Consider the following 24,876-nt stretch of genomic DNA (forward strand, 5'->3'; position numbering starts at 1 on the left):
GGCAGGGCGGGGGGAATTGGGAGGGGCTGGGGGCAGGGTGGGGGAGGCCTCCCTCTGAGCCAGGACTTGAATGCCTGTCCTGCCTTAACAGGTACCATCCCACCCATCAAGTCTGCCCAGGGGGAGGGCGACGACGTGAAGAAGCTTTTCACCATTGCGTGTCCTGTCATCTTGGCCACGCTTGGCGTGGCGTTGCTCTTTGTCGTCCGCAAGAAGCGGAAGGAGAAGCGCCTGAAACGCTTGCGAGGTGAGGCCTGGGCTCTCGTGGGGTCCCCACAGAAACACTCCAGAGAGAGGGACTGAGTACCAGCAGCAGAGAGGCCCATGGGAGGGAGATGGGTGCACACACGGTAGCCAGAAGTGTCTGCAGCTTGTCTGCTTAGTTGCTGCAGGTGGCGGCACATGGGCTGGAGCCCAAGCCCTTGGAGAGGTTCTGTGGGCTTCAGGAGCCCTGGGCAGGAAGCTACAGGGGTTTGCGCTGGGCTTTCCATCAGCCAACTCCATGCAAGGCTAGGCCAAACGAGGCTGAGCAGGGCTGGAACTTGGCTGCCCAGCTGTGTGGCAGGGGGAAGTGTGATATCACTTGCCCCCACAGGACTGGAAAGCACTAAGTGTTCTCAGCGCTCCTCCCACAAATGATTGTAAAGTATTTTTGGGGTTATTTCAGGCAGAATATGGCCACTATTGCCTTTGGAACGCTTTTTTTGGGGGGGGGGCTTAGTTTTGCCAAGTTGCAAAGGGTTCAAGCCCTAGAGGAGAAGCTGGGGTTTGGGGTGGAGTGGGTTTGGGGTGGGGGAAGACACATGACTTTGCCTTTTTCCAGTGTCTCCACTCATAAACAGCTACTCTTTCCCCCTTCTTGCAGATGCCAAAAGTTTGGCTGAAATGCTCATCAGGTGGGTATTGACAGGAATCCGTTTAGCACGACACTCTTGTAAGACACATACATTGGTAGCTTCTGGACTTGATGCTCTCACAAACTTTTCTGCATGGGGCGAGGGTGCAGTCCCACTTCACTTAGGTCCTCTTACCTGCATGGGCCCAAGTTTTCCCCACAGTTGAATCAGGCCTTCTTCCTGGTCTGAAGAACACCATACGAGCACCATATAACAGGGACTGTTGCAGCCTCTTGCCTCAGTCAGGAAGCTGGCCACCTCCTGTTCATATGAGATGTTTCAAGGCAAGGCTGCAGGAAGGGTTTACCCAGCCCCACTTCATGGTTGCTCTTTGCCTTTCTTCTTTGCAGTAAGAATAACCGGAGTTTTGACACGCCAGTGAAGGGGCCCCCGCAGGGCCCTCGACTGCACATTGACATTCCCCGTGTTCAACTCCTCATTGAGGACAAGGAAGGAATCAAGCAGATAGGTGAGCTCCCAGACCTCAGCATCCATTTGCGGTGAGGTCTTGAAAGGTCACATGCTGGACTGTAAGCTTCTTTTTTGCATCTTGCTCTGGTCACTGTCTGTCCCTGGTCCAGAGTATGGCTTCCTCTGGCCAAGCCCCTGTCTGAGGCCGATTGCCTTTGACCTGTGTGCAGGCTTCGCCCCAACAAAGCAAGGGCTGTTTGAAACTAGCACTGCAGTTTCTCCTCCTGCCAAACCTATAGGATGGGACTAGATTCAGGTAGGTAGCTGTGTTGGTCTGACACAGTAGAAATATATAAAAATAATAATTGAATTGTCCAGTAGCACCTTAGAGACCAACTAAGTTTGTTCTTGGTATGAACTTTTGTGTGCATGCACACAAAAGTTCATACCAAGAACAAACTTAGTTGGTTTCTAAGGTGCTACTGGACAATTTTTTATATATATATTTCTATAGGATGGGAGTAGGCAAAGCCTCACACTGCACCCTGGGCAATGGGAAGAGACAAGGCTCAGCAATTTGCAGTGGATCTTTGCATGGGCTGAGGCATACACAGCTAAGTCTCAAAAAGTGGGCTTTCTAACACCGATTTTAAGATGCAAGCTCAGTTTCCGAACTCCTTTTCCATAGGAGATGACAAGGCAACCATCCCAGTGACGGACACAGAATTCAACCAAGCTGTGAACCCACAGAGCTTCTGCACTGGCGTTTCCCTGCACCATCCAGCACTCATTCAGAACACAGGACCCCTAATAGACATGTCTGATATTCGCCCTGGCACCAGTAAGTACTGGAGGACAGCTTCAACAGCCAACCTCTTCTACCTCTGCTCTAGCCCCAGCTGGACCAAACATGAGAAAGGCTCACAATGTCCTATCAAGTAGCAAATGTGGGCCACAGTTCAGATCAAGTGTTTCCAAGATCATGCACCACTAAGGCCTTGTTAGGACTTGTGGCAATGTCAGCAGTGGGGAAGGAAGTCCCTCTGACCTATGTTAAGTCTGTATATTGCACCTTGGCTTTCTAACATGGTGCCTCTAGGGTGGAATCACTGGAGTGGCACTTCACTAAGGAAGCCAGCCAGGTAGGTGGAAGTTTCAGGTAGCAAACAGGCTAAGGGACGTTGCCAATCCCTAACACAACTTCTGCACAAATGGCTTTTTACAAGACGGGAGCAGGCATGTCAGATGTCAATGGCAAACTAGTCCAAAAAGCATATTAACCAGAACTCTAGGCTGAAGGGGCCATCTAGAAGGTAGGCATGCATGCATTAGCCACTCTCCTCGTGATCCACCCTGGGACTTTGCCTTCAATTTCTTACCACAGTCAACTTGGTGCGGAAAGCTTTTAAGCTGTCTGCCTTCCCGGGCTCTGGAAGGCTCTTGTGAGATCTCAGATGGCTTGTGGGGCACAAGGCAGGGACGGTTGCACAGCAGCAGCTCCAGGTTTGCTCTATCCATGATTGTGGCTTTGCACACACACCCCTGGAACGTAAACCACCCCCCGAGTTGTAAGCCTGCTGTACATGAAACCTTAAGAGTACAGGAAAAATGGGATGGCTGTGGTATTGCTGTAGTTAAGTCTTTTGAAAATGATGCAAGATCAGGAGTGGGGGATCTGTGGGGAGCCTCCAGCTCTTGCTAGGCTACAACTCCTGTCATCCCTAACCATTGGCCATGCTGGCTGCCAGGGCTGATGGGAGTATGTGGCATCTGGAGGGCTTCAGGCTCCCCACCCCAGTGTAGGAAATACCTTTTAAATATATTGTTTAGTCGTGTCTGACTCTTCGTGAGCCCATGGACCAGAGCATGCCAGGCACTCCTGTCTTCCACTGCCTCCCGCAGTTTGGTCAGACTCATGTTGGTAGCTTCGAGAACACTGTCCATCTCATCCTCTTTCGTCCCCTTCTCCTTGTGCCCTCCATCTTTCCCAGCATCAGGGTCTTTTCCAGGGAGTCTTCTCTTGAGGTGGCCAAAGTATTGGAGCCTCAGCTTCAGGATCTGGACTTCCAGTGAGCACTCAGGGTTGATTTCTTTAAAGATAGTGCAGCACAAATTATTGGGCCTGATGAAAAGCTAGTTAAATCGAACATCACCTACCACAGACTTGCATAAATATGATCTCACTGCAGCGGCAGACTATGGAAGCAACAGCAGCGCAGTGGCAGAATCAAGTTCTACATTGGGAGTACCTGTCTGTGTCTGCAGAGCCTAAGTGGTGCTCATTCTCTCCTCTTCCAGATCCGGTTTCCAGGAAAAGTGTGAAGTCTGCACATAGTACCAGGAACAGATACTCCAGCCAGTGGACCCTCACCAAGTGTCAGGCCTCCACCCCAGCACGGACCCTCACCTCTGACTGGAGGACAGTTGGCTCCCAGCATGGCATCACGGTGACAGAAAGCGACAGTTACAGTGCCAGCTTATCCCAGGATACAGGTGAGTCAAGACAAGCACATGGACTACAGAGCATGTCTCTTCTGGGGAATAAATACAGGCCCTCCTCTCTTGCTCTGGAGCCAAGCCCCACTATCTCAGCACCTCCACAGAGAGTGAGGCTGGGTGATAACTGGTTTTCAACACTGTGATATATCACCATGTCTGAAATAAGGATGGAGCTAGGTAGAGGCATTGGCCGGTTTCACGGTTTTCCCCTCATTGTGATTTTTGCACATACAAAATCATGTTTTGCAGTATATTGTCAGGTGAATATATTGGTTTTGGATATACCACCCAGCCCTGAAGAAACACAGGCTTTTTTTGCCCCAACCTCAGGGATGCATTCCTCAGTTTCCAAATAATCTTGCCACACCCAGGAAGAGGTGACTAGAGTACCATGGAACTTCTCCCATGGGTGCACTGACAGGGCCTCCCATTTTCACACTGGGTCTTTAACTCCTACTTTCTCCTTGCTTCCTTAGACAAAGGGCGGAACAGCATGGTGTCCACAGAGAGCGCCTCCTCCACTTATGAGGAGCTGGCACGTGCCTACGAACATGCCAAGCTGGAGGAGCAGCTGCAGCATGCCAAGTTTGAGATCACCGAGTGCTTCATCTCCGACAGCTCCTCTGACCAGATGACCACGGGCACCAACGAGAACGCCGACAGCATGACCTCCATGAGCACCCCATCGGAGCCCGGCATCTGCCGCTTCACGGCCTCCCCGCCCAAGCCGCAGGACAGCGACCGCGGCAAGGGGGTAGCTGTGCCCATCCCTCACAGAGCAAATAAAAGTAAGTACTAGGCAACTGCAGTCTTGGGTGCTGCCCCTGCCCTGAAATGGAGAGCATTATAGAGACGGCTGCACTGAATGAGAGAAAGGTGTGGGCAGTTGTGTAGCCCAGGCATCCTCAACCTGCGCCCCTCCAGATGTTTTGTTCTACAACTCCCATGATCCCTAGCTAACAGGACTAGTGGTCAGGGATGATGGGAATTGTAGTCCCAAGACATTTGGAGGGCTGAAGGTTGGGGATGCCTGGTGTAGCTCATAATCCTCAGAGCTGTAGTCAGAGGATGCCCTTCTCACATAGACTGTTTTCTGGCCTAACATTTCTTTAGGTAGCATTTCCTGTTTCAGCAACATCTCTGTCCCCAGTTGCTACCATGGCCCTTGCACCAAAGTGAGGGTCATCTTGGCAGCCACTGTTCCTTCACTCACAGCCGGTCTTGACGGACTGGGCTGCTTGTCCCCCTTCCGCTTGTGTTCTCCCCTGAATGTGGTCTGGCTTTGCAGGCTTCCAAGCGCTTGACAGAGCACGTTCCGACTGAAAGCTGCCTTTCCTTTCACCCTCTTCTTTCTGCAGGCGACTACTGCAACTTGCCTTTGTACATGAAATCCGAAACTTTCTTCCGCAAGCCAGACCTTCATGACCCATGCCCAGTAGTGCCGCCCCGCGAGGCCTCCATCCGGAACCTGGCCCGGGCCTACCACACGCAGGCCAGGCACCTAACATTAGACCCCAGCAGCAAAGCCTTGGCTGTGCCCCATGTGAGTGCAACCACGACTACCTTACCTCAGCGGACTCTGGCCATGCCTGGCTCAGCAAGTGCTGCTCCTCCTCCTCCTGCCGCCGCCGCCGCTGCTGCTGCCGCTGCCGCCACCACCACGGCTACTGCGCCCGTAGCTGCCCCTGCCTCAAGCACTGAACCTGCTGCTGCTCCCAGTGCTGAGCCACGTTTGCCTCCCCACACCAAAATGGGGGGGTCTAGAGACTCGCTACTAGAAATGAGCACCTCTGGTATAGGGAGGTCCCAGAAACAGGGAGCTGGCGCCTACTCAAAATCCTATACACTGGTGTAGCAATGGACACAAGACAACACAGACTTTTACTCTTTTCCTGAGTTATTTATATTGAAATAAAAGAAGCTCTTGTACAGAATGGACTTTTTTTGTATAAATGAAACTATTTTCTTCTCCAAACCTGAGGGGGGAAATCAGCCAAGGGTGCAAAGCATTTGGTAATCTTTTTCACTGAAGGTTTTGCTGTTTCACATTGTCTTTGAAGAGAGCACAGAAGTAGACTGTGTGGCTCTCTTCTCTCCCCCTATCAAGCAACCCTGTTGGTTTTGAAGAGACTCCTTTGAGACACTGCATGTTGTTTTACTGTTTGGAAAACCATAGGATTTGCTTCAAGTTGCATCTGCCTCTGTGTTAATACATTTTTATATAAAAACAAAAAGCCAGCAGTGTGCAATAAAAGTTATGTTTCTATAACATCAGAGCCCTTTGTTTGCGGTGGGGCCAGATCCATAATGGCATGTAATGCAGGGCAGTCAAGAACTCTCCTGAATGTGGAAAAAGATCACACAAGGTGGGGTATCCACAGAGTTACACGAGAAAAATAACTTCCCTTTTACGACAGCAGTAACGTCTGCAGAAGAGAAGGAAACTGTCAGAAGGGACACTATAGCATAAGACCTCTCGCTGTTTTAGAGTTTACTTGACCCAGAGGTACGCCCTGTAGTTCTTTACCTGCACAGTTATTAAAAAGGCAGTGCATGTCACTGCATGAAGCTAGCATGTGAACTCGCACACATGAAGCTGTTCGTAGTTTTATACAAACACCTTCTCTTAAACATTACCAACTATTCAAAAGCTCAGATTAAATTCTACCTGCCTTAGAAATGCTGTTTCCCTTTCTAAGATGCAAAGCAAGTAAAATCCAGCTTGTCTAAAGGGGCTAGTTATACAGCACAAAGAGGCAACATGCCGCCATTTGCTTCCTGGAAATAGAGCCAGCTCTTCTGACGGGCAGGTGCCAATAAAGGGCAAATGACCATCAGTCTTGGTTTTTTGTTTCTACAGGTGGGGGAAATAGCTGGGCATTTATACATCAGGCACCTAAACTGTATTCTGCTAGCCCTGCTTACTAGCAACCAAGTTTCATAGGGCATGAAGGTTTGCACACAAGAAGATGGCAGTGGTGCAAGACAGTGTCAAATTGAACAGGGCTATGTTCCAAAAACCAATTTTAGAAGCGTTTCCCTTAGTTCCATAGCAGAGGGCCAGCCTCCTGCCCCAGATATGGCACTCCGCCACCCTCCACTCAAGGAGGGCAAACATTTAGCCTCTTCTATCACTGTGCCTGTAGCTCATCCTTAACCAAAGCTCTGCACCTAAGCACCAATTAGCAATAAAACCTCACCTAGAAAGCCATCAGCAAATGTGGCACAAGGCCATCCCCATTCAGCAGTTGTCTTACTCACAAAGTGGTCAGGGCCCCTCATGTGTGATTTAGAGACTGCAACACATTTTTAGAGGATGGCAGAAAACTTCAAGACACTCGGCTATACAGAAAAGCTGTCCAAAAGTTGAGTAAAGACAGGCTTTACTAGCACACAAGGGTCTTTCCCCCTTTCGTCCCACCCACCCCTTTCTCCAAAACCCATCCTTCTCTTGCTTCCCAATATGGTGGAAGCTGGCTTCTACTTTCCATGCTTGTGTTGGTGATATTTACGATAGTGAGTCTGGATGGTCACGGCTGCCCTCTCGGTTGGATCACTCACTTCCTCGCTCCTGCTGCTGGATACAGGGCTGGAGTCACCTAGGGATACAAGGGAAGGACAGCTCACTAGGAGAAAGGGCATTGCCGGCAAAATCAGAGCAGCCAACACCACCTGGGCCAGGATGGAGCAGGCAGAAAACAAGCCAGAACTGAAGAGGTGAAGTGCAGCTGGGAGTAGAGATGCAGTGTGGGTCCCTTGCCGTATTTGGATGTTCATGGTAATGATTACTTGAACTTCCCACCCACAGGATCCATGCGCTTGGGAGCACGTCTGCAGTGAGAGCTTGCCAAGGATCATGGACCGCCCTTGCTCCTGCGAGACAACACCTGGAGCGTTCAGGCTGTCCTTGTAAACTGAAATGCTGAGGGCATGCAGTGGGTTGCCCCTGCTGCTGAGATGTCCCTGAAAGTCCAAGGCATCATCTCCCAGCCAGCTGCCCTACAGGAAAGTTGCTCTCTGCCTAAAACTGTCTGGCTCGGGAGATGCTGGCTGAACACCCTCACCCTGCAAGCGACACAATGGAGGTAGCAAAGCAACGAGATGGCAGACAGAGCAGAGCATTTTAGTGTAACGCTTACGTCGGTCACTGTCCTTGCAAAGAATGGGTGCTTATCCAAGTCCCCCTTCAACGTCATGGTTGAAGGTGTTTTTCTAGGCTATAGCTAGGCCCCAGAGACAGCTCTAGAAAAGGTGGTGTGCTCATGTGTGATCTGTGGGGCTGGGAAGCCTCCAACTTTAGCACCTGAGGTGAGGAGGGCTCTAATACCAGCAGGCGACTGGAGACCACCCTCGCCAGACTGCAGATCTGCAGCATGAACTGCACAGCCATGCGTATTAGGAGCAGATGGTGCTGCCGAGAAAAGCAAAAACACAAAGCAGGTGCTCTTTGTGCTTTCCCCCCAAAAGGGGGGAGGGGAAGCCTGGAATGCAATACCTTAAGCGTCTTCCCACCTCCAGCTGTACAGAATATATTACTGTTGTTTTTATTATTATTATTAAGCATCTGTTTGTCGCTTTTCACAAAAGAATCTCAAAGCAACTTAATAACCAGACAAAATACAAACAGGTAAAATCAATTAAAAGACAACACTCTGCAAAAAATTAGTAAACTCCCGGTGTCTGAAGGTAGGCTTGTTTTGGGAAGGAGACATTCTGGCAAAGCCCTTCAGTAGTATAGCTGCTTCCACCTAGTGCAGAGACTATGCTGCAATTGGCCAAGCAAAGAAGCTCCTCTCGCCTTTTCCTATTCCGAGCTCAAGTCTACTATGGTGCGGGCAGCCTAGTTCATGGCATAGGGCTGCCTCCTTGGCTTCTTGTACAAGGTAGCTGTGCGATGCGGGATGCCAAAGTAGAATAGACACCTCTATAGACCACACTCCAATTTGGAGTGATCACTCAAAGCCAGGTCTGTATCATTCTTCTGGGGACAAAGGTTGTTTCCTGCAAAGTGTTTGACTCCAAGCCCTGCCTTGTTGCACCCATGTTGCACTCAGTCTCCCTGCGTCCGTGCAGTTATCAGTGTAACAAGGCCAAGCTCTCCCCTTCCCTTAAAAAAATATGCAGCTTCACAAAAAGCCCATCATGCCAAAGCATGGCAGGAGCAGAAGTTATCACCCACTATCAAGGGGGAAGGGGGAGTAAAAGTATGGAATTTAGTGACATCAACTCAAGAGACCTGACTAGCTTGTTCACCAGTGTTTTGTTAAAACAACAACAACAACCCTACTCTTTAATTTTCTCTGTGGACATTACAAATTTAATCTCATTTGGTCACTTGCAGAAAAAGAGTGCATTCTCTGCACCCACCATTCCAGCTCACCACCTCTAATCCGATTATCATGCAAGAGGCACTGAGAATAGCAACATGAAAAGCCTATTTGCTCAGGACATGACTTTGAACCATGGCTGCAAATTGTCCAGCTATACCAAAGGGGGTGTGAGGTGTGGCCACGGGCATTGGAGGGCAGGCAGGGAGATGTCTCATGGAGGAGGGAAGCATCTGAATGCACAAAGTGTGTGTGTGTGTGTGTGTTTGGGGGTGAGGGAAGAATCCAGCACGGTCTGAATAGATCCACTGATTGAGATAAATGCTGGAGGAAAGCAGTGTGTGTGTGGAGGGGGGGGTGCCTGCTTTTTTATTTTTTATTTAAAGAGAGGCTCCTTCATACACCAAAAACAGTGGCAGGCTAGTTAGAAATCCCCACACTCAGTGCCTGTTGACCTTGAGTTTGCAGCATTCTCACCTCTTCGTCCTGCGACCCCGTAGATATTGTTCTGCCGAGAACACCCACCTTTCTGGAAAGAAGAAGCAAAGTCTAAACAGACAGACAAGGGGGGACTGTGGTGCTCAGCCAAAGGGGCCAGCATGATCACTGCTGGCCAGTCTTGCTCCAGAGAAGTGCACAAGCAGAGCAAGATGAAAAGAGCCACCCCCATTGTATGACCCCGCAGCATTTAGCAGCCGGAAAGCTGCATGTCACCAACCTGGGTAGTAGCTGCTGATAACAGATGTTCCTGAGCATGAATTAGTTTGACCCCGTTACAAAGGGACCCCGGGGAGAGGCCTCTGGTGGCACTTCCCTTTATTAAGTCTGGTTATTGAAGCAATCCCAGCATCAACTGCTGAGTACAAGTTTCAAGCAAGCTGGAAACAAGACCCAAGTGGGTTTGGTCTGGCTTTCGCTCAGGGTTAAAAATCACTGTTGCTGCAGCAACATGGACCAAGAGAGTCTTCATGCATATTCATGCATGAACAGTTCCATATTCTGCCTTAAGAACTGCCTTAAGGGGGGTGGGGGAGAGCCACAATAGCTACTGTGCTGCAACTAGCAGCATCCTCTTCTGTAGCCCCCTCCCCCTCAAGAGGGCCTATTCCTCCTCCTTCTCTGGGCTTTCATTTGCAGCATTTCCCTCCAAATATCCTGACACCTTTCCAGGAACTGAGCCTTTGCCTCCCTTCTTTTTGCATCCATCTTCATCAGACAGAGGAGCCAACCCAAGTTTGAAAGGGAACAGCCACGCTCATTTCCAAAGCCTCCAGTGGCCGTCACTAGTAGGAAAAGACACATACCCCACTGTCTCTGCTGGCACGGCGACCCGGAGTCACACACTGGACCTGCCATGGCAAGGGCTGGTGGACAAGGTAGGGCAGCGGCTCCTCCTGGAACAGGCTGTTGCCAAGCTGGGCAGAAGGCAGAAGAGTACAGGTTCATCATATTAAGCGAAACCAGGGCTCCACCTTGTCCCTTCCCCTCCAACATACCCCCTACTTTTACCCATTTACAGGTGTCACTATCACGAGGGACCCCCCATGTTTCAGAAGACAAAGAAACCACAATGCCCAGTCCAGAATCTCCTGGTGCAGCAGAAAAATAGAAGCAGCCCTACCATTTATGGGACTGCAATTTCAGCATCGATTCCTGACAACAAAGGGTCCCCGAGTGGCTTGCCCAGCACCTTGAGGCCTCTCTGGCAGAGTCTCCTCTTGGGCCACAGAGGCAAGCCCACCTACACGGGATTTAGCAAGAGCCGGACAAGAGGGAAGCTGGGCCCCAAGGCAGCGCCTGGACCCTCAAGCAAGTCATCCAGATGGGAAACAGCAAACTCTTCTTCCTGCAACTTGGAAGCTTGGGCCAGCCAGAGGCTTGCAGTTTGTGCAAAAGCTCCAGTAAGGAGGTGGCATGGCCCTGCAGCTGCTGGAGCCCTCCACCTCAGCAGCCCATATCAAGCTGCCCCACTTGCTCCTCTGCTGGTATCACACACATGGTACTGCTGGGCAACACCCAGCTTGCAATAGATAAAATTCCTAGAATGAAGCCTCGAGCTCCAGCTTTCAGGAATGCCATGCTGGATAGAACCGGCACCCTCCTTTCTAGTAACATCACAGCAAAACTAATCCCCCCCTCCCATGCCCAAATAAACCACAGGGAAGGGAACCATCTTCTGCTTTGCTTTCTGCCATTAATTCCTAAGGCCTTGCTCTAGAATGAAAGAAGTACTGACCTGACCCAATGCTTTCACCATGAAATAAAGTGCTGTCATCAATGTCCCCAGCATGGTGGGAGAAGTCAAGAAGGCCCCCCACAGAAGGCCAGCGTGCCTCAGGTCAGTCCGTGACGAGCCACACTCCTGGTGCGTCAACAGGGCCAGCCGCTGCCAAATGTCCTAATGAGCTTAGAGAGGCCTGTCCTATTTGAAAAACCTGCTGCCCTTGGGAGCCTCTAATCCCCAAACACTTAGGCCCAAAGAGCGTCACGTTCCCATTCACTCTCTGTCTCGCACACACATGGAGAGCACTGGGCAGGAGTAGATGTGCAGATCAGGGATTAGGAGTCAAGAGGGAGGCTTGTGGTTTTATTTGCTTTCCCGGGGATTGCACTCCGAGCAAGGGGCTGCATTGCCACTGAAAACAGAGGAAGCCTACAAAAAAAATCTGCCAATAAAGGGATTCTCTATCTATGGCTTATCAGAAGGCAGAATTCCGTAGCCAGCAAAAGGGCAGTGTGGTTTGAGTGCATTTCACATTTTTCAGACGTTTGTGGATGTAGCTATCGGTAACAGCAACTTGCTCCTCCGTCACCATCTTCCATGAGGGCTTCTGCATTGACTGCAGAACAGAAATCTGGCAGCTAGAAAAGTGGAAGGCTCAAGAAACAGTGAGTGGATGGGGGATACCAGGTGAAAGGGCAGAAGGGGGAGCAAATACCCACTAGATCTAATGCAGTGGAGAAAAAAAGGGGCAAAACCAACACAGATGTACAAGCGTCCATTTAATTGGTATACAAAATACAGCCAGTAGCTGACGGCCTACACCAGTTCTCTTGCCATAACACACACTTTGACACAAGACAAGGATGTAAGCCCTTTCTATTGCCTGGGTACACTCCAGAAGGGGACCCTCATAAAGCTATAAGGTGCTGTGAAGGAACCACAGGAGAGCAGCAGGACAACTCACAGCAGAGAACTGCATGGAGAAATGTCAGGAACGGAGGGAAGAGAATGGAGAGGAGCCCCCGGGCATGCTGAGCGTGGGTGTTGCTGAAGCACCAGCTCTAGGGGCATGCTGCCCTCTTTGTGCCTTAAAAGCCAGAGCCAGCTGGAACCTCAAAAGTAAGACAGCAGCCAGACATCTGGCCTAAAAAAAATGAGGGACACACACAAGGTTAAATTTTCCGGAGGAAGCTTCGGCAAAGAGCTTCCACTACTTTCAGTAGGTACACTGGAGTTCACATGTGGCCACTGCCCACCTGATTTTGTGGCTCCAGCACAAGAACATGTGGCTCTGGCACCAGCTGGGAATACAGGAGAGCCCCTGTTGTAGCCCTCAGCAGCGTTTGCCCAGCCAGCTCTGCTGCTTGGAAAGCTAGAAAACCTGAGCAGGGAAGGGAGCCTGCGAGACCCAATGAAAACTGGAAGATTCGGCAAACTAGGAAATTCAAGTGCAACCAGCTGTTCTTGTCTGCTTTAGCATCCACTGCTCTCCGCCCTTGTAAGAGTTGCAAACTGCTCACCCAAGCCCAAAGTAGGATATCTGGGCTGGGTGGCTGGCTGTGTGTGTGTGTGTGTGTGTGTGTGTTGCAGCTTTGGAAGACAAGACTTGCTTCAGTTAAAATCTTTTGGAATAGAAGCCAATAGCCAGAAGACACTGTTGCATTCAGGACTGGGAGAGGCAGAAGCAGCAGCACAGGCCAAGCAGCTCAAGGCTTCAAGGTTTTGCCATTTTGCTGTTCATGCTCTCAGGCACTGTCCTCCTCTGAGAAATTATCACCTCCTTCCCTCAAGGAAAGTGATTTCACCTCCCGGGCACTTCCTTGGGTTAACAGAAGACCAACCAGAAAGCTACTGGTTAATAATGCTTTGATTGTTTTCCCTACTGAATTCATGGCCTGTCTTGTGCATTTGGACCAGGCAAATCTCCTGCAGCTGCCCTTCTCTTCAAAGAGCCAGGCTCGATGGCCCGGACACGGCTCAAGAAAGCAGGCAAGGAGGCTGCCAGGTACAGGGGAAATGCCATGTATTGTCAAGCAGGGAAAACTCCCAAGTCTTTGCTGCTGGGAACTGCCTTTCAGCTGGACTTCGCCCAGTGGTTCAGAAGTTGTAGACCTCGAGTCGGTTGCTCTTGTCCAGTCTGAGCTGCAGCAAACCAGTGCTGCTGGTCAAGGGCTTTGAGGGACTTGGCAGGAGAGGGCTGGCGGTCTGGGTGAAGGAAAAGCCCAAGAACAAAGCAGAGGGGATCAGAGGCTGAGGATGCATTCCACTCATGACAAAGGTGATGTAGCTCAGCAATCCTTAACAGTGGTGGTTGACTGCATAGGAGTGCCAGAAACTGCTACAGGAAGCCACGAGAGGCAGCTCAGACTGCGCCCTCTGCTATCAAGAAATTAATTCCCTGCTTACACCCCCCCACCGCTATACTGCTTTAGAAGGCTCAAGGTGATGTGCACAATGCAATAAAAATGGTTTAACTTTAAAACAGTACCAAGTAAACACCCAGCTGGGAAAGACAAAAATGTACACATTTGCTTTTCAGAAAGTGCAGATCGTGGGAACCTATCATTCCACAGAACAGGGCCACACTAAAAGACCTGCGGCTAGTTACTGTGGAGCAGGCTGCTGATCTCTTGGGAACCTTTAAGAAAAACTCTTCTGCAGTGACAGCAGTGACCTACTGGGTATTATAAGAGATAAGGCAGCCTGTCAGGTAGCCTAGTCCTGAGTTGTATAGGGCCTTACATGCTAGCACCAACATGTTGAACTTGGCCCAGTAGCAGGCTGGGAGCCAGTGCAAGTCCCACAAGCAAGGCACTATATGCTGGGGGTAGCTTGTTCTGCAGCAGCTCAACCAACCTCAAGGATAGCCTCACAGAGTTCACTGTAGTAATCCAACCTTGAGGTTACCAATACATGGAAAACTGTGGTCAAGTACAGACTGAATGTATAGCTGGATTGTTTAACACCCACCCACATAGATGGGTTCAAACATCGTTTCTGCAGGCTCTCGGTTTCTTTGGGGAGGTTGCTAAAGTTTGAGCAGGCAACTAAGTGCTTTGAGGTTCTGGTCCTAAGAGAGAGGCCAGGCAAGAACAAAAGGATACACTCTGGAATCCTGCTTGAAGCTTTCTAGCCATTTCTTGTTGGCTTCGATCATGCTCTGGATGTTCGGCTTCTCTGCCCCACGGCGTTGGAGCAGGCGGACTTGCTCACTGTCAAGAAGCAGAAGGGGGGGGGGGTGAATAATGATCAGAAGAATGGTCCTTCTGGATCAGGCCAGTCGCCCACCTAGTCTGACATCCTGTTCTCACAGTAACCAACAAGAATCAACCAAGTGCCCTCAAAATGTAGGTATCAAGGAGCACCCTAATAATGAGGTAGTGCAGCAGTCAAGCATGGTGGTGGTGGAGGAGGTGGTTAGGGAGAATGAGACATCCTAGTGGACTGTTCAGGCCACTGCCCTCTCCAAGAAATGTGCTGCTGGCCCTTTCAGATACAAGGTGTTCCCACTTCCCCTAATGTGAAGGGAAGGGGGAAGAAGGGCATTTCACAAGACAAAATGATTCTTCTAGAACAGGGTGTAGTGCCTTAGAACAGGAATGTCCAACAGGTTGATCACAATCTACTGGTAGATCCCTGTCAGGTTTTGGTGGATCGCAGTCGATCTCTGGCTCCCTTTCCTTAACGTCGCTAAAACTGACTCCTGTCATGCTCCCTCAGCTCCCCCTCCATTGTTGTATGATCTCTGGAAGGGAAGACAGAGCTTTCTCTATGCCGCTCTTTTGATCCATAGTCATCTTTTTGTGAGTGACTTTACCCCTTTGTCACTTGCCTTTAACCCCAGAAAAACAGAACTCCCCCCCAAACCCCACCCTAAAAAGGCTCAACAACCTTCAGATTAAACCCCCCCCCAAAAAAAAACAGGGATAGAGCACTGCTAGTTTTAATTCTGAAAGTAGATAGCAGTTTCTTGAGAGTTGGCCTCCCCTACTTAGAATATCCAACTATTTAGCCTGACTGGCCAGTTGTCAGCAGTATAAAAATGCCTTACCCAGGTGACACGTAGCCCAGCGTGCCATCCAGAGGTCCAGGACTTCCAGAGGACAAAGGGAACCTGCCTGAAACAGAAGAGAGCATCAGTTTTTAGCTCAACATGGGACTGCCAGGCTACCACTGCCCTGCCACTTGCCGTGCATGCGAATGGTTCAGAAGCAACTCCTGCTTTCCCTCTTAATGAGAGATGAAGCAGGGCATTCAAGGGCCTCCAAGGGTCCCTGCAGGGTGCAGGGCTGGCTTGTCAAGTGACTCCTCTGTCTGGGAGGGGCTCTCAAGCTCCCAGGCTGAACAGAAAAGAGCAAAAAGTTCTCTTGCAAACAAGTTGGTCACCCAATGAAACAAAAACCATAAAAAATGGCAAATGCAGTTCAATGTAAGCTGATGTAAAGTGATGAATACGGGGTCAAAAATTCCTAATTTCACATATATGTTTCTGGAGTCTGAACTGGCAGTAACTAACCAGGAATGGGGATGCAGGTGGCGCTGTGGGTTAAACCACAGAGCATAGGACTTGCCGATCAGAAGGTCGGTGGTTCAAATCCCCGCAACGGGGTGAGCTCCCGTTGCTCGGTCCCTGCTCCTGCCAACCTAGCAGTTCAAAAGCACCTCAAAGTGCAAGTAGATAAATAGGTACCGCTCCGGCGGGAAGGTAAACGGCGTTTCCATGCACTGCTCTGGTTCGCCAGAAGCGGCTTAGTCATGCTGGCCACATGACCCGGAAGCTGTACGCCGGCTCCCTCGGCCAATAAAGCGAGATGAGTGCCGCAACCCCAGAGTTGCCCACGACTGGACCTAATGGTCAGGGGTCCCTTTACCTTTAACCAGGAATGAGACCTTGGGGCCATAGTGGATAGCTCAATGAAGATGTCAATCTGGTGTACAGGAGCCATGCAAAAGGCAAATTCTATGTTAGGCCCCATTAGCAAAGGGACTGAAAAATGAAACAGCCAGTATCACACTTCCCCTTTGGAAACGAAGATCTCAGGCCATTAGGTGTTGTTGCTGCATTCAAAAACCAAAGAGACCTCTCTCTCCCTGCACCTCTGCCCTAAGCCCTCTCCACTCCATGTATATTTGCAATTTCCCATTGGCTCATAACTGCCATTAGGACCCTCCGAATACTCCAAAAGAACAAAACACTGACACATTCTCACCTGGGAAATACTTGCGCCACTTTTCCATCAGCATGGCGTCCACTGACTGGCCTGCCGGAGCAGAGGGGCTGGGACCTGAGCCAGCCCAGACCCACTGGGGGATAGTGTTGGGTACAGACGGTGTGGCAGAATGGGAATCTGCCAGAGGGTTACAGGTAGCTATGGGAACTCTATCTCTAGGCAATGTGGAGGCGGGACCCTGGGTGGAAGTGAAGAGGGGAAGCGGCTGGTTGCAGAAGGAACTCAGGTGCTGGAGGACAACCATCAGGTCACTGGTGAGGCGCTGCAGCGAGTTGGCTAGGTACTGGATCTCATCAAAGGGGAGGAACTGGTGGTCCGGTTTCATGTCAGCCACTATGGGGAGAGAGGTAGAGAGAGAGTGACGTAGCTATAGACTATGCAGTAGAGAACCTTTTCACTTGCAAGTCTGAAACCAACCCACAGCTCACACACGACAGGCAGAGTCCAAGTAATTCACCCCATCCCTGGACAAAAGAGGCAAGGTTAGACTTTTTCGTGGTCTCCTAGGATAGGTGTGCAAAGCTCAGTAGCCAAGTGAGAATGTGCTTAGTGATGTTAAATTCTCAAGAATATTCTTGATTAATGAAAATATTACAGAATTTTCATTTAAAGTAGAATATTCATTTTAAAGCACTGAAAATGATATAATTTTAATGCATTGAAAATGATATAATTAGTTAATATACATGTTAATTCATGGGTAAACTTGTTCAGATGGCAACCAAAAACTGTACAGATACTTTTATTCAATGGGGCAATGCAGCAAATTCACATTCTTTGATTTTTTTTTGCACCAAACTTGAAATTGAAAATTCAATGTGAATGACTCACACTAAGCCTGCCACTAATGAACCACAGAGAAAATATATAAGCAGAAGCCTACTTGTCACTTGCAAATATCAAATTAAAAAGTAAAACATGTCTTATAGTTAAAGTTAAACCATGCTAAGTTGATGGCACCAGTAATTGTCGTGTTAAGGTTTGGTATAAGAAAACTCAGTAGTTAAATCATATTTTATTCTTCCATTAGAACAGGTACATGTTATAGGATAAGTCAAAAAATACAATTGGCATGTTAAGGTTTGATACAAGTAAATCCAGTAATAGGCTATCTTGTGCTTCTAATAGGTCTAACGGCCCAATAGCCTTCTAAATCCAGCCTACAGATGGTCCAGGAATCACCATGTTTTTATATTAGTAGAATGTGTCCTTTTATTTAAAATGCAACTCTGGGTTATTTGTGGGGCATAGAAATTCATTCCTTTCCCCCCCTTTTCAACATATAGTCCGCCCCCCCCCAAGGTCTGAGAGACAGTGGACCGGCCCCCTGCTGAAAAAGTTTGCTGACCCCCGCTCTAATGCTTAATAACTGTTGGTGATTAAACACAATTTGATAAACAAAACTATATGCATACTATAAAAAAGAAGCCATTAACATTAAATATATTATCATTACATGATAATATATTTCAGTATGTCAGTCTCTGCTAAATGGCACGTTGTACCATTGAATGGCACTGCAAAAACCAGTTACTGGTACTAAATAAAAATATAGAAACGTCAACTGTTTAAATCAAGGCCACCTCACATGCTGTTGCACATAACTGTATAGGCCTAGGTACTTTAAGTGTATAAAGCATTAAAGCTACTTACTGTAAAAAAATAATAATCACAGTGTATGGCCAAGGGTATAGAATTGCTAAGAATAAGGTCACACCAAAATAGAAAAAAAGGCTATTACATATAGTTGAAATACATACGAATTCAAATGTGCATAGAATTAAATGAATAGAATTTTTAAAACTAGAAAAGAAAAAAAAAAGTTTTCTGCAGCTCACATTTCAGAATTGCCAATGGTGAATGACACAATGCTCAGTAATGTAACTGAATCAAAAAAATCATTATTCATTGCTTACACTGGCAATATCACAACTTGACTTATTATTTACTAGATTTTTAAAATGTGGGTTGTAAAACTGCTTCTTACATTAGAATTTACAGTTTGTGGAGAATATTCTCCGGAGAATTTTCTAGCAGAGAATATTCTCATCTCATATCATGAAATGTGCTGACCCCAAAATGCCACATGGCATTTCTGGTCACCCCAGGAGAGAAGGGAGGGAGTGCTGACAAAATGGAAGGCAACATCTCCCAGTTGAGAGGCTGAGAACTGGGGCAGGGCAAGAGGAAGGGAAAGCACCAGACCCATTTCACCGCCAAAGGAACTTCTAACATGTTTCCCTCTAAAACACAGCTAGTTAGGGGGCACCTGACAGATGGCAAGTTGGTGTAAAATGGGCAAAAAGACACTGAATGCTGGTACTGTGACGCTGCTCAGAGCATTTTCGAAAAAATGAACTCTTACCTTTGCGGAGAGGTTCATCCGTGTTCATCACACCGCTGGTGTCTTCCGAGTCAGTGACATCAAAGGTCACCACCTTCTTGCAGGCCATTCCCTTCAGTGTATCTTCATCAGAGAGCTGGGGAAAGGAAAGAGGATTTCCTTACTACTCTAGTGAGCACTTCCTGCCAGCTAGAAGGCAAAGCAGAGGCTCCAGGGCCAACTTTTCCAAGCAGTCAGGAAAAAGGATGCAAACTCAGGTTCTCACAACTAACGTGTCTCTTCCCCTGCTCCTTATTATTTAAATATTCACTTTATATTTCCATTTTATTTTGCTCCATTGAAATGTTTCCCATAAAACCCATTAACCAGCTTAACTTGTCCCTTACTCACAAATTCTAGTTACAGATAGGTAGCCGTGTTGGTCTGCCATAGTCAAAACAAAAAAAATTCCTTCCAGTAGCACCTTAAAGACCAACTAAGTTAGTTCTTGGTATGAGCTTTCGTGTGCATGCACACTTCTTCAGATACACAGATACACATGTGTATCTGAAGAAGTGTGCATGCACACGAAAGCTCATACCAAGAACTAACTTAGTTGGTCTTTAAGGTGCTACTGGAAGGAATTTTTTTTGTTTTCACAAATTCTACTTTTCCTTATGAGGAATTATTGGATTGAACCCTTGGACGGGGGTTCAAGGTGTCTGGCAGAAGTAGGGATGGAAACTCTCTCCCAACCCCCAGAGGATAGATCCTAAAAGCTACTCCCCATTTTGGCCTTTTCCAGGACACACTCACAAAGCAGGCGTGCTCTGGGGCTCCTGTCCTGCTTCTGGGTTTCCCAGAGGCATCTGGTCATACATCTGGTCAGACACTGTTAGAACAGGATGTTGGACTAGATGGGCCACTGGCCTCTTCCAGTTCTTCTACAAGCTGAACTCCATGCTATTCCAGGCAGGTTGGAAGACAAAGATGGCCACTGGTTGGTCCAAAGATAGCAGGCATCCCTATTAGGTAAAGGTAAAGGACCCCTGACAGTGAAGTCCAGTCGCAAACGACTCTGGGGTTGTGGCACTCATCTCGCTTTACTGGCCGAGGGAGCCGACGTTTGTCCACACACGGTTTTTCTGAGCCACGTGGCCAGCATGACTAAGCTGCTTCTGGCGAGACCAGAGCAGCGCACAGAAACGCCGTTTACCTTCCCGCCAGAGTGGTACCTATTTATCTACTTGCACTGACGTGCTTTCGAACTGCTAGGTTGGCAGGAGCTAGGACCGAACAATGGGAACTCACCCAGTTCTGGGGATTCGAACCACCAACCTTCCGATCGGCAAGCCCTAGGCTCAGTGGTTTAGACCACAGTGCCACCCACGTCGGAAAGCACAAATGGAAGCAGAGTGGCTCAAGCACCCCCAGGGGATTTACACCCTGGAAAGCAGCTAAGGTTCCTTCCCAAGAGGTATTGTCTTGGGAAGGAACCTTAGCTGCTTTTTCTTGCAAGCCAGAGTGGAGAAGAGGTGTCAGGAGTAGAGCCCACTGAAGCAACTGGTCCAAGATCTTGCCTGACACCTCTTCTCCACTCTGGCTTGCAAGAAAAGGCATGGCTGAAGCAATGTGGAGATACCTCTTCCAGCGAGGACATCAGCTGACTCAGCACTTCCTCGGTCTGCTTCACCAGCCCTTTCCCCTTCTGCATGGTGGTGTTCATCTCATCCAGCGTCTTCTCTTCCTGGGGAGGAGGAACCATCTTGTTATTTTTCAGCATCAGCACTGCTGACAATGGCAGTGAAAGAACCAACATATGCCGTTTGATTTCCCCCCAGCCTTAAAAAGTGTGTTTTGAGCTAGTTTTAACTCTGCCGCGATTTTAATTTTCTGCTGATTTTTTATTTCACTTAGTATTGTTTCCATTGTGCCTTGAGAGTGGACAAACAAACAAACAAGTAAGAATGGTGAAATGCCAAGGCCGAAATGAAACACACAGTGTTGTCTCAGGATGGGGATAAATTGGAGAGAGAAGCCAGGTTTTTGCAACACACAGTGAGGATTTGTGAATGTTATACAACAATATTTTAATTGTCAGATTTTGCCGGGCGATTTTATTGTACTGAACCTTTCAGATTTTTTGTCTGTATGACAATAAACACAAGGTTTATGGGAACCCTATGGGTGCAAACACCCACACAGCTCCTGCTCTACGGCTTGCTTCCACCTGCTGCTGTTGTTCCATTCCTCCCTGACTTGCAGCAGAACGGCTACTGCCAAAGAGCTGCTTTAATTCCTCCAAGAGGCAAATGCCAAGATGGGCACAGGTGTGCCCATCCACCACACTGTAAGACAGTCTTCCCTTCCAACCAATTCTCATTGGAGAATAGCACAAATCCAGCTTGTCTACCGTGCTGGAGTCCAGGAGGGAGGGTCAGTCTGTGTCTCCCCACCCACCCTGTAAGGTTGACCACCACTACCCAGCAGGCTTAATCAGAATCAGGCCAATTTTTTCCAGGGCTGCAACTCACCGTTTCCAGGCTCTTGTGTACGCCATCCAGCCGCTGGAAGCGTCCAAAGTCTTGAGCGGTCCCTGGTGCCTTCTGCGGGTCAAAAGGCCAATGCTGCTTTGCTGCTCTCAAGGCAGTTTGCCTTCTGTGCATGGAGCGAGTATTGCGTACCAAGAACTCCTTGGCTGTCTTCAAGGTAGCTCCTTCGGCAAAAATGGTGCGCTGCACCCTGCAGGGAGGGAAGATTTGAGCAAGGCTTCTTGACGGGTCCCAAGGAACAACAAGCCACTTTCCTTCAACTCTGAAGTAGCCCATGCTATGTGGGGCTCTCAGAGAACAGCACCATCAGCCTCCCATGAGGAGGCCAACCAGCCAAACCCCACAGCTTTGCCCTCAACAACTGTCCAAGCAGCACATTCAGCTCCTCATGGAGCACCACAGGTTTCCTTCACTTACTGTTCCAGAAGGACACTCTTTTCTTCATTGCCCTTTGAAGTCGACATCTCTCCAGGGGAGGGCTGGAGGGTTTAATGATTATTAAAGTCTGTTAATTAACAGGCAAACAAATGCTGAACCCCATTCTGCCCACAGAAAATGATGGCACCTGGGACCAAAATTATGCAATCATCAACAACAAGGTGGACCTAGATTTCAAACTGGGCCAACAATTATTTGAGAACACAGCCCATTCCCAAAGTTCATCCTCTTCTATCCATCATTGCAGTTGTAAATCACATTTGAGCCCCAATTCTCTGGAGCCTGCGAAGCATTGGATGAAATTGCCTCCTTTCAGGGATGGAGAAAAGACTCTCTCTTCCTTAGTGTTACTTTACACATTTACATGGAATCTTCCTTGGGGACTTCTAAAAATCCATGCATAACGATGGCACATAAATCATGATCTCACTACTAAAACCCTTGGATAGGACATTCTGCCACTATAAATTTCATTTTCAAAGAGCTCACAAGTCTGCTGTCACTGATAACTGAAACCGACACATTTTAAGAATACTGGCATTAAAAAGGTAAAGGTACCCCTGCCCGTACGGGCCAGTCTTGACAGACTCTGGGGTTGTGCGCCCATCTCACTTAAGAGGCCAGGGGCCAGCGCTGTCCGGAGACACTTCCGGGTCACGTGGCCAGCGTGACAAAGCTGCATCTGGCGAGCCAGAGCCGCACACGGAAACGCTGTTTACCTTCCCGCTGGTAAGTGGTCCCTATTTATCTACTTGCACCCGGAGGTGCTTTCGAACTGCTAGGTTGGCAGGCGCTGGGACCGAGCAGCGGGAGCGCACCCCGCCGCAGGGATTCGAACCGCCGACCTTTCAATCGTCAAGTCCTAGGCGCTGAGGCTTTAACCCACAGCGCCACCTGCGTCCCTACTGGCATTAGTGAGCAATTATTGCTATTTATTTATTAAAATTTGCATTTGTTTAGATCTCTTTACAACAACTATATAACATTATGCCATACGCTCAGTATATTAGTTACAACCATTTCATCAGTTCTATACTGATACCAAATCAAAATAGTATCGTGTTCTGCTGAAAACTCTGAACTGGCCTCCCATAACTGTTCATTCTAATGAATAACTATTTAAAATATCTCAAATCTTTCTCAGCTAATGATGTACTGTTGAAACAGTACCACTTCACTGAAGCCTGGCAATGGTGACCCATATAGCTATCAGCATATGTGATACCAAAACAACCAACCTTTCTTATCTAGTACTTTATGTTTTTAAAGTCAGATCCTATTATTTCTCTGATGGTAGCATTACTTTCCTCCCAAAATTCCTTTATCAAACTGCTGTCCCACCCAAATGTGGGCAGAACTACCTTTTACCGATTCAGACATTATAGAAAACATTACTGAGAATCTTACTGGCATATAATATACCACCTAGGTATGGTTTTATAAAAAGCTACCTTTAATGCTGCACCTATCAAATGCTCTGACCCATATTCACACATCCAATTCCACTTTCCCTCTGGTATGGTATGATTAAGCAAACCCCCCCCCCCCATTTGTGTGTGATTGAAGATGCAACAATATTGTCTATTATATAACCTGACAATGATGTCTCAATCCCAAATTGCTCTGCTATCCAAGGGCAAGTGTCCCTAAGTACCTGAAACCTCTGTGTTAATGCAACTAATATTACTGCTTAATAACAGTTCAATATTGGAAACCAAAATTCAACTTCTCCTATTACCTAAATACATTAAATCAAAATCTGAGTCTCAGCATCATAAAATCCCAAAACTATTTATTTCAGATTAGATATTGGGACTGGGTCCCTAACCAACCATGTTAAAAAATGAAAGAATAGATATTTGGGGTAGTTATTTCATCTTCACAACTCCCATCCTCCCAACCCAATAACTGGTGATTATTTATACACTTGTTTCCATCATATGGACAAAAATTATGTCACTGAAGATGATGGAGCTGCACATCATTCATTCCCACTACAAATCCAAGTCCAAGTTCTGGAACTGAAAACTGGGTCAACAGTAAGGACTGGCTCCACTTCCCCACCCAACACACCAGCAATACTCCACTGACCGCTTGGGCACTCTCTTTCAGGTCCTCAACCCGGAGGGCTTCCTCCTTTTTCTCTGGAGACGTCTTGCTGCTTTCCACCTCCACCTTATTCAGCAGCTCTTGCCTGCTCTCAATGGCTGTCTCCAGCTCACTATAAACAGCACAGGGAGAGAGATAAAGCAAAAGCACACAGCAGCTAGAACTGCCTGCTGTTCCACCTGGCATCGAGCTCTGGTAGATCCTCACTCAAAACCTGTGGGCTAAAGGTTGGGGACATGACACTAACACAAAGGAGATGCCTTGGAGCAGCTCCATCCATGAAGGCGGGAAGGGGAATGAATACCTTTTGGATAGCACCTTCTATGAGTGTGCATGATGCAACTGCATTATGGACACTTTTAGCACTTTTGCAAGGAAATAATAATAATAATAAATTATTATTTATACTCTATCCATCTGGCTGGGTTTCCTCAGCCACTCTGGGCACCTTCCAACAAAATATTAAAAATACAATAAAACAACATGTTTAGCTTTCTCCTGAGACATTTCTCCCTCTGATCTGCCTGCCACAGATCTTGCAGAGGAAGGAGTCAGAAAGGCACACTGTGAATATTAAGACCATCTTCTCCCTCAGCTGATTCCCACCTGTCTCAACAGTAGATGGGCATGAGAGGATTCAGAGGGTCAGATGAAATCCAGCTACATGCTGCAGCTGGCCTATGGGTCAGATTAAGTTTCTCTGAGGAAGTTTTTTCCACTTACTTTATTTGTACCTTTGTAGTTGTTGTTTTCTTTTAAAAAATATTTATTTACATTAGCTTTCTAGATCTTATTGTACTCTTAAAAACTTTAATAAAAATCTTACTTACTTATTTTTTTTTACAAAAAGAAAGGTCTTTGGGGGG

At 48.0% G+C, this 24,876-nt stretch overlaps 3 protein-coding genes across 6 annotated transcripts in view; 1 reads left to right on the forward strand and 2 right to left on the reverse strand.

Annotated features, from left to right (window-relative positions):
* DSCAML1 (DS cell adhesion molecule like 1) overlaps nucleotides 1–5,744 on the forward strand; it is a 165,313-nt gene extending 159,569 nt beyond the window's left edge. The window contains exons 27-33 of the mRNA XM_079954905.1: nucleotides 92–247; nucleotides 866–896; nucleotides 1,247–1,365; nucleotides 1,996–2,148; nucleotides 3,606–3,800; nucleotides 4,283–4,594; nucleotides 5,165–5,744. Of these exons, the coding sequence (XP_079811031.1) occupies nucleotides 92–247; nucleotides 866–896; nucleotides 1,247–1,365; nucleotides 1,996–2,148; nucleotides 3,606–3,800; nucleotides 4,283–4,594; nucleotides 5,165–5,661 (1,463 nt within the window). The 3' untranslated portion in view covers nucleotides 5,662–5,744. The remainder of the gene's footprint in view (nucleotides 1–91; nucleotides 248–865; nucleotides 897–1,246; nucleotides 1,366–1,995; nucleotides 2,149–3,605; nucleotides 3,801–4,282; nucleotides 4,595–5,164) is intronic.
* Nucleotides 5,745–6,225: 481 nt separating this feature from the next.
* On the reverse strand, nucleotides 6,226–11,973 carry LOC307203970 (uncharacterized protein). Its single transcript, XM_079955306.1, has 4 exons — nucleotides 11,370–11,973; nucleotides 10,438–10,548; nucleotides 9,611–9,662; nucleotides 6,226–7,405 (listed from the first exon to the last, which is right to left on the reverse strand). Exons 1-4 carry the CDS (start codon nucleotides 11,421–11,423, stop codon nucleotides 7,287–7,289), a joined length of 336 nt encoding a protein of 111 aa, XP_079811432.1. The 5' UTR covers nucleotides 11,424–11,973; the 3' UTR covers nucleotides 6,226–7,286.
* A 150-nt stretch (nucleotides 11,974–12,123) lies between these two features.
* CEP164 (centrosomal protein 164) overlaps nucleotides 12,124–24,876 on the reverse strand; it is a 40,110-nt gene continuing 27,357 nt past the window's right edge. For 3 of the 4 annotated variants that reach the window (XM_079954909.1, XM_079954912.1, XM_079954910.1), the window contains 9 exons: nucleotides 23,993–24,122; nucleotides 21,881–21,942; nucleotides 21,446–21,653; nucleotides 20,554–20,658; nucleotides 18,954–19,068; nucleotides 16,568–16,921; nucleotides 15,409–15,475; nucleotides 14,462–14,569; nucleotides 12,124–13,554 (listed from right to left, as the gene is read on the reverse strand). In XM_079954909.1, the coding sequence (XP_079811035.1) occupies nucleotides 13,455–13,554; nucleotides 14,462–14,569; nucleotides 15,409–15,475; nucleotides 16,568–16,921; nucleotides 18,954–19,068; nucleotides 20,554–20,658; nucleotides 21,446–21,653; nucleotides 21,881–21,942; nucleotides 23,993–24,122 (1,249 nt within the window). In that variant the 3' untranslated portion in view covers nucleotides 12,124–13,454. The remainder of the gene's footprint in view (nucleotides 13,555–14,461; nucleotides 14,570–15,408; nucleotides 15,476–16,567; nucleotides 16,922–18,953; nucleotides 19,069–20,553; nucleotides 20,659–21,445; nucleotides 21,654–21,880; nucleotides 21,943–23,992; nucleotides 24,123–24,876) is intronic. The other variant, XM_079954911.1, reaches the window with a different exon arrangement.

This window comes from Podarcis cretensis (genome assembly GCF_951804945.1).
Source record: "Podarcis cretensis genome assembly, chromosome: 15".
Lineage (NCBI taxonomy): Eukaryota > Metazoa > Chordata > Lepidosauria > Squamata > Lacertidae > Podarcis > Podarcis cretensis.

Coding starts and splice junctions, on each gene's coding strand:
- LOC307203970 (XM_079955306.1), bottom strand. CDS start 11,423: ATGCTGGGGACATTGATGACAGCACTTTATTTCATGGTGAAAGCATTG. Junction 9,663..10,437: donor GTGCCAGCAGAGACAGTGGG/GTATGTGTCTTT, acceptor TCTTCTTTCCAG/AAAGGTGGGTGTTCTCGGCA. Junction 7,406..9,610: donor CGGGGTCGCAGGACGAAGAG/GTGAGAATGCTG, acceptor TTGTATCCCTAG/GTGACTCCAGCCCTGTATCC.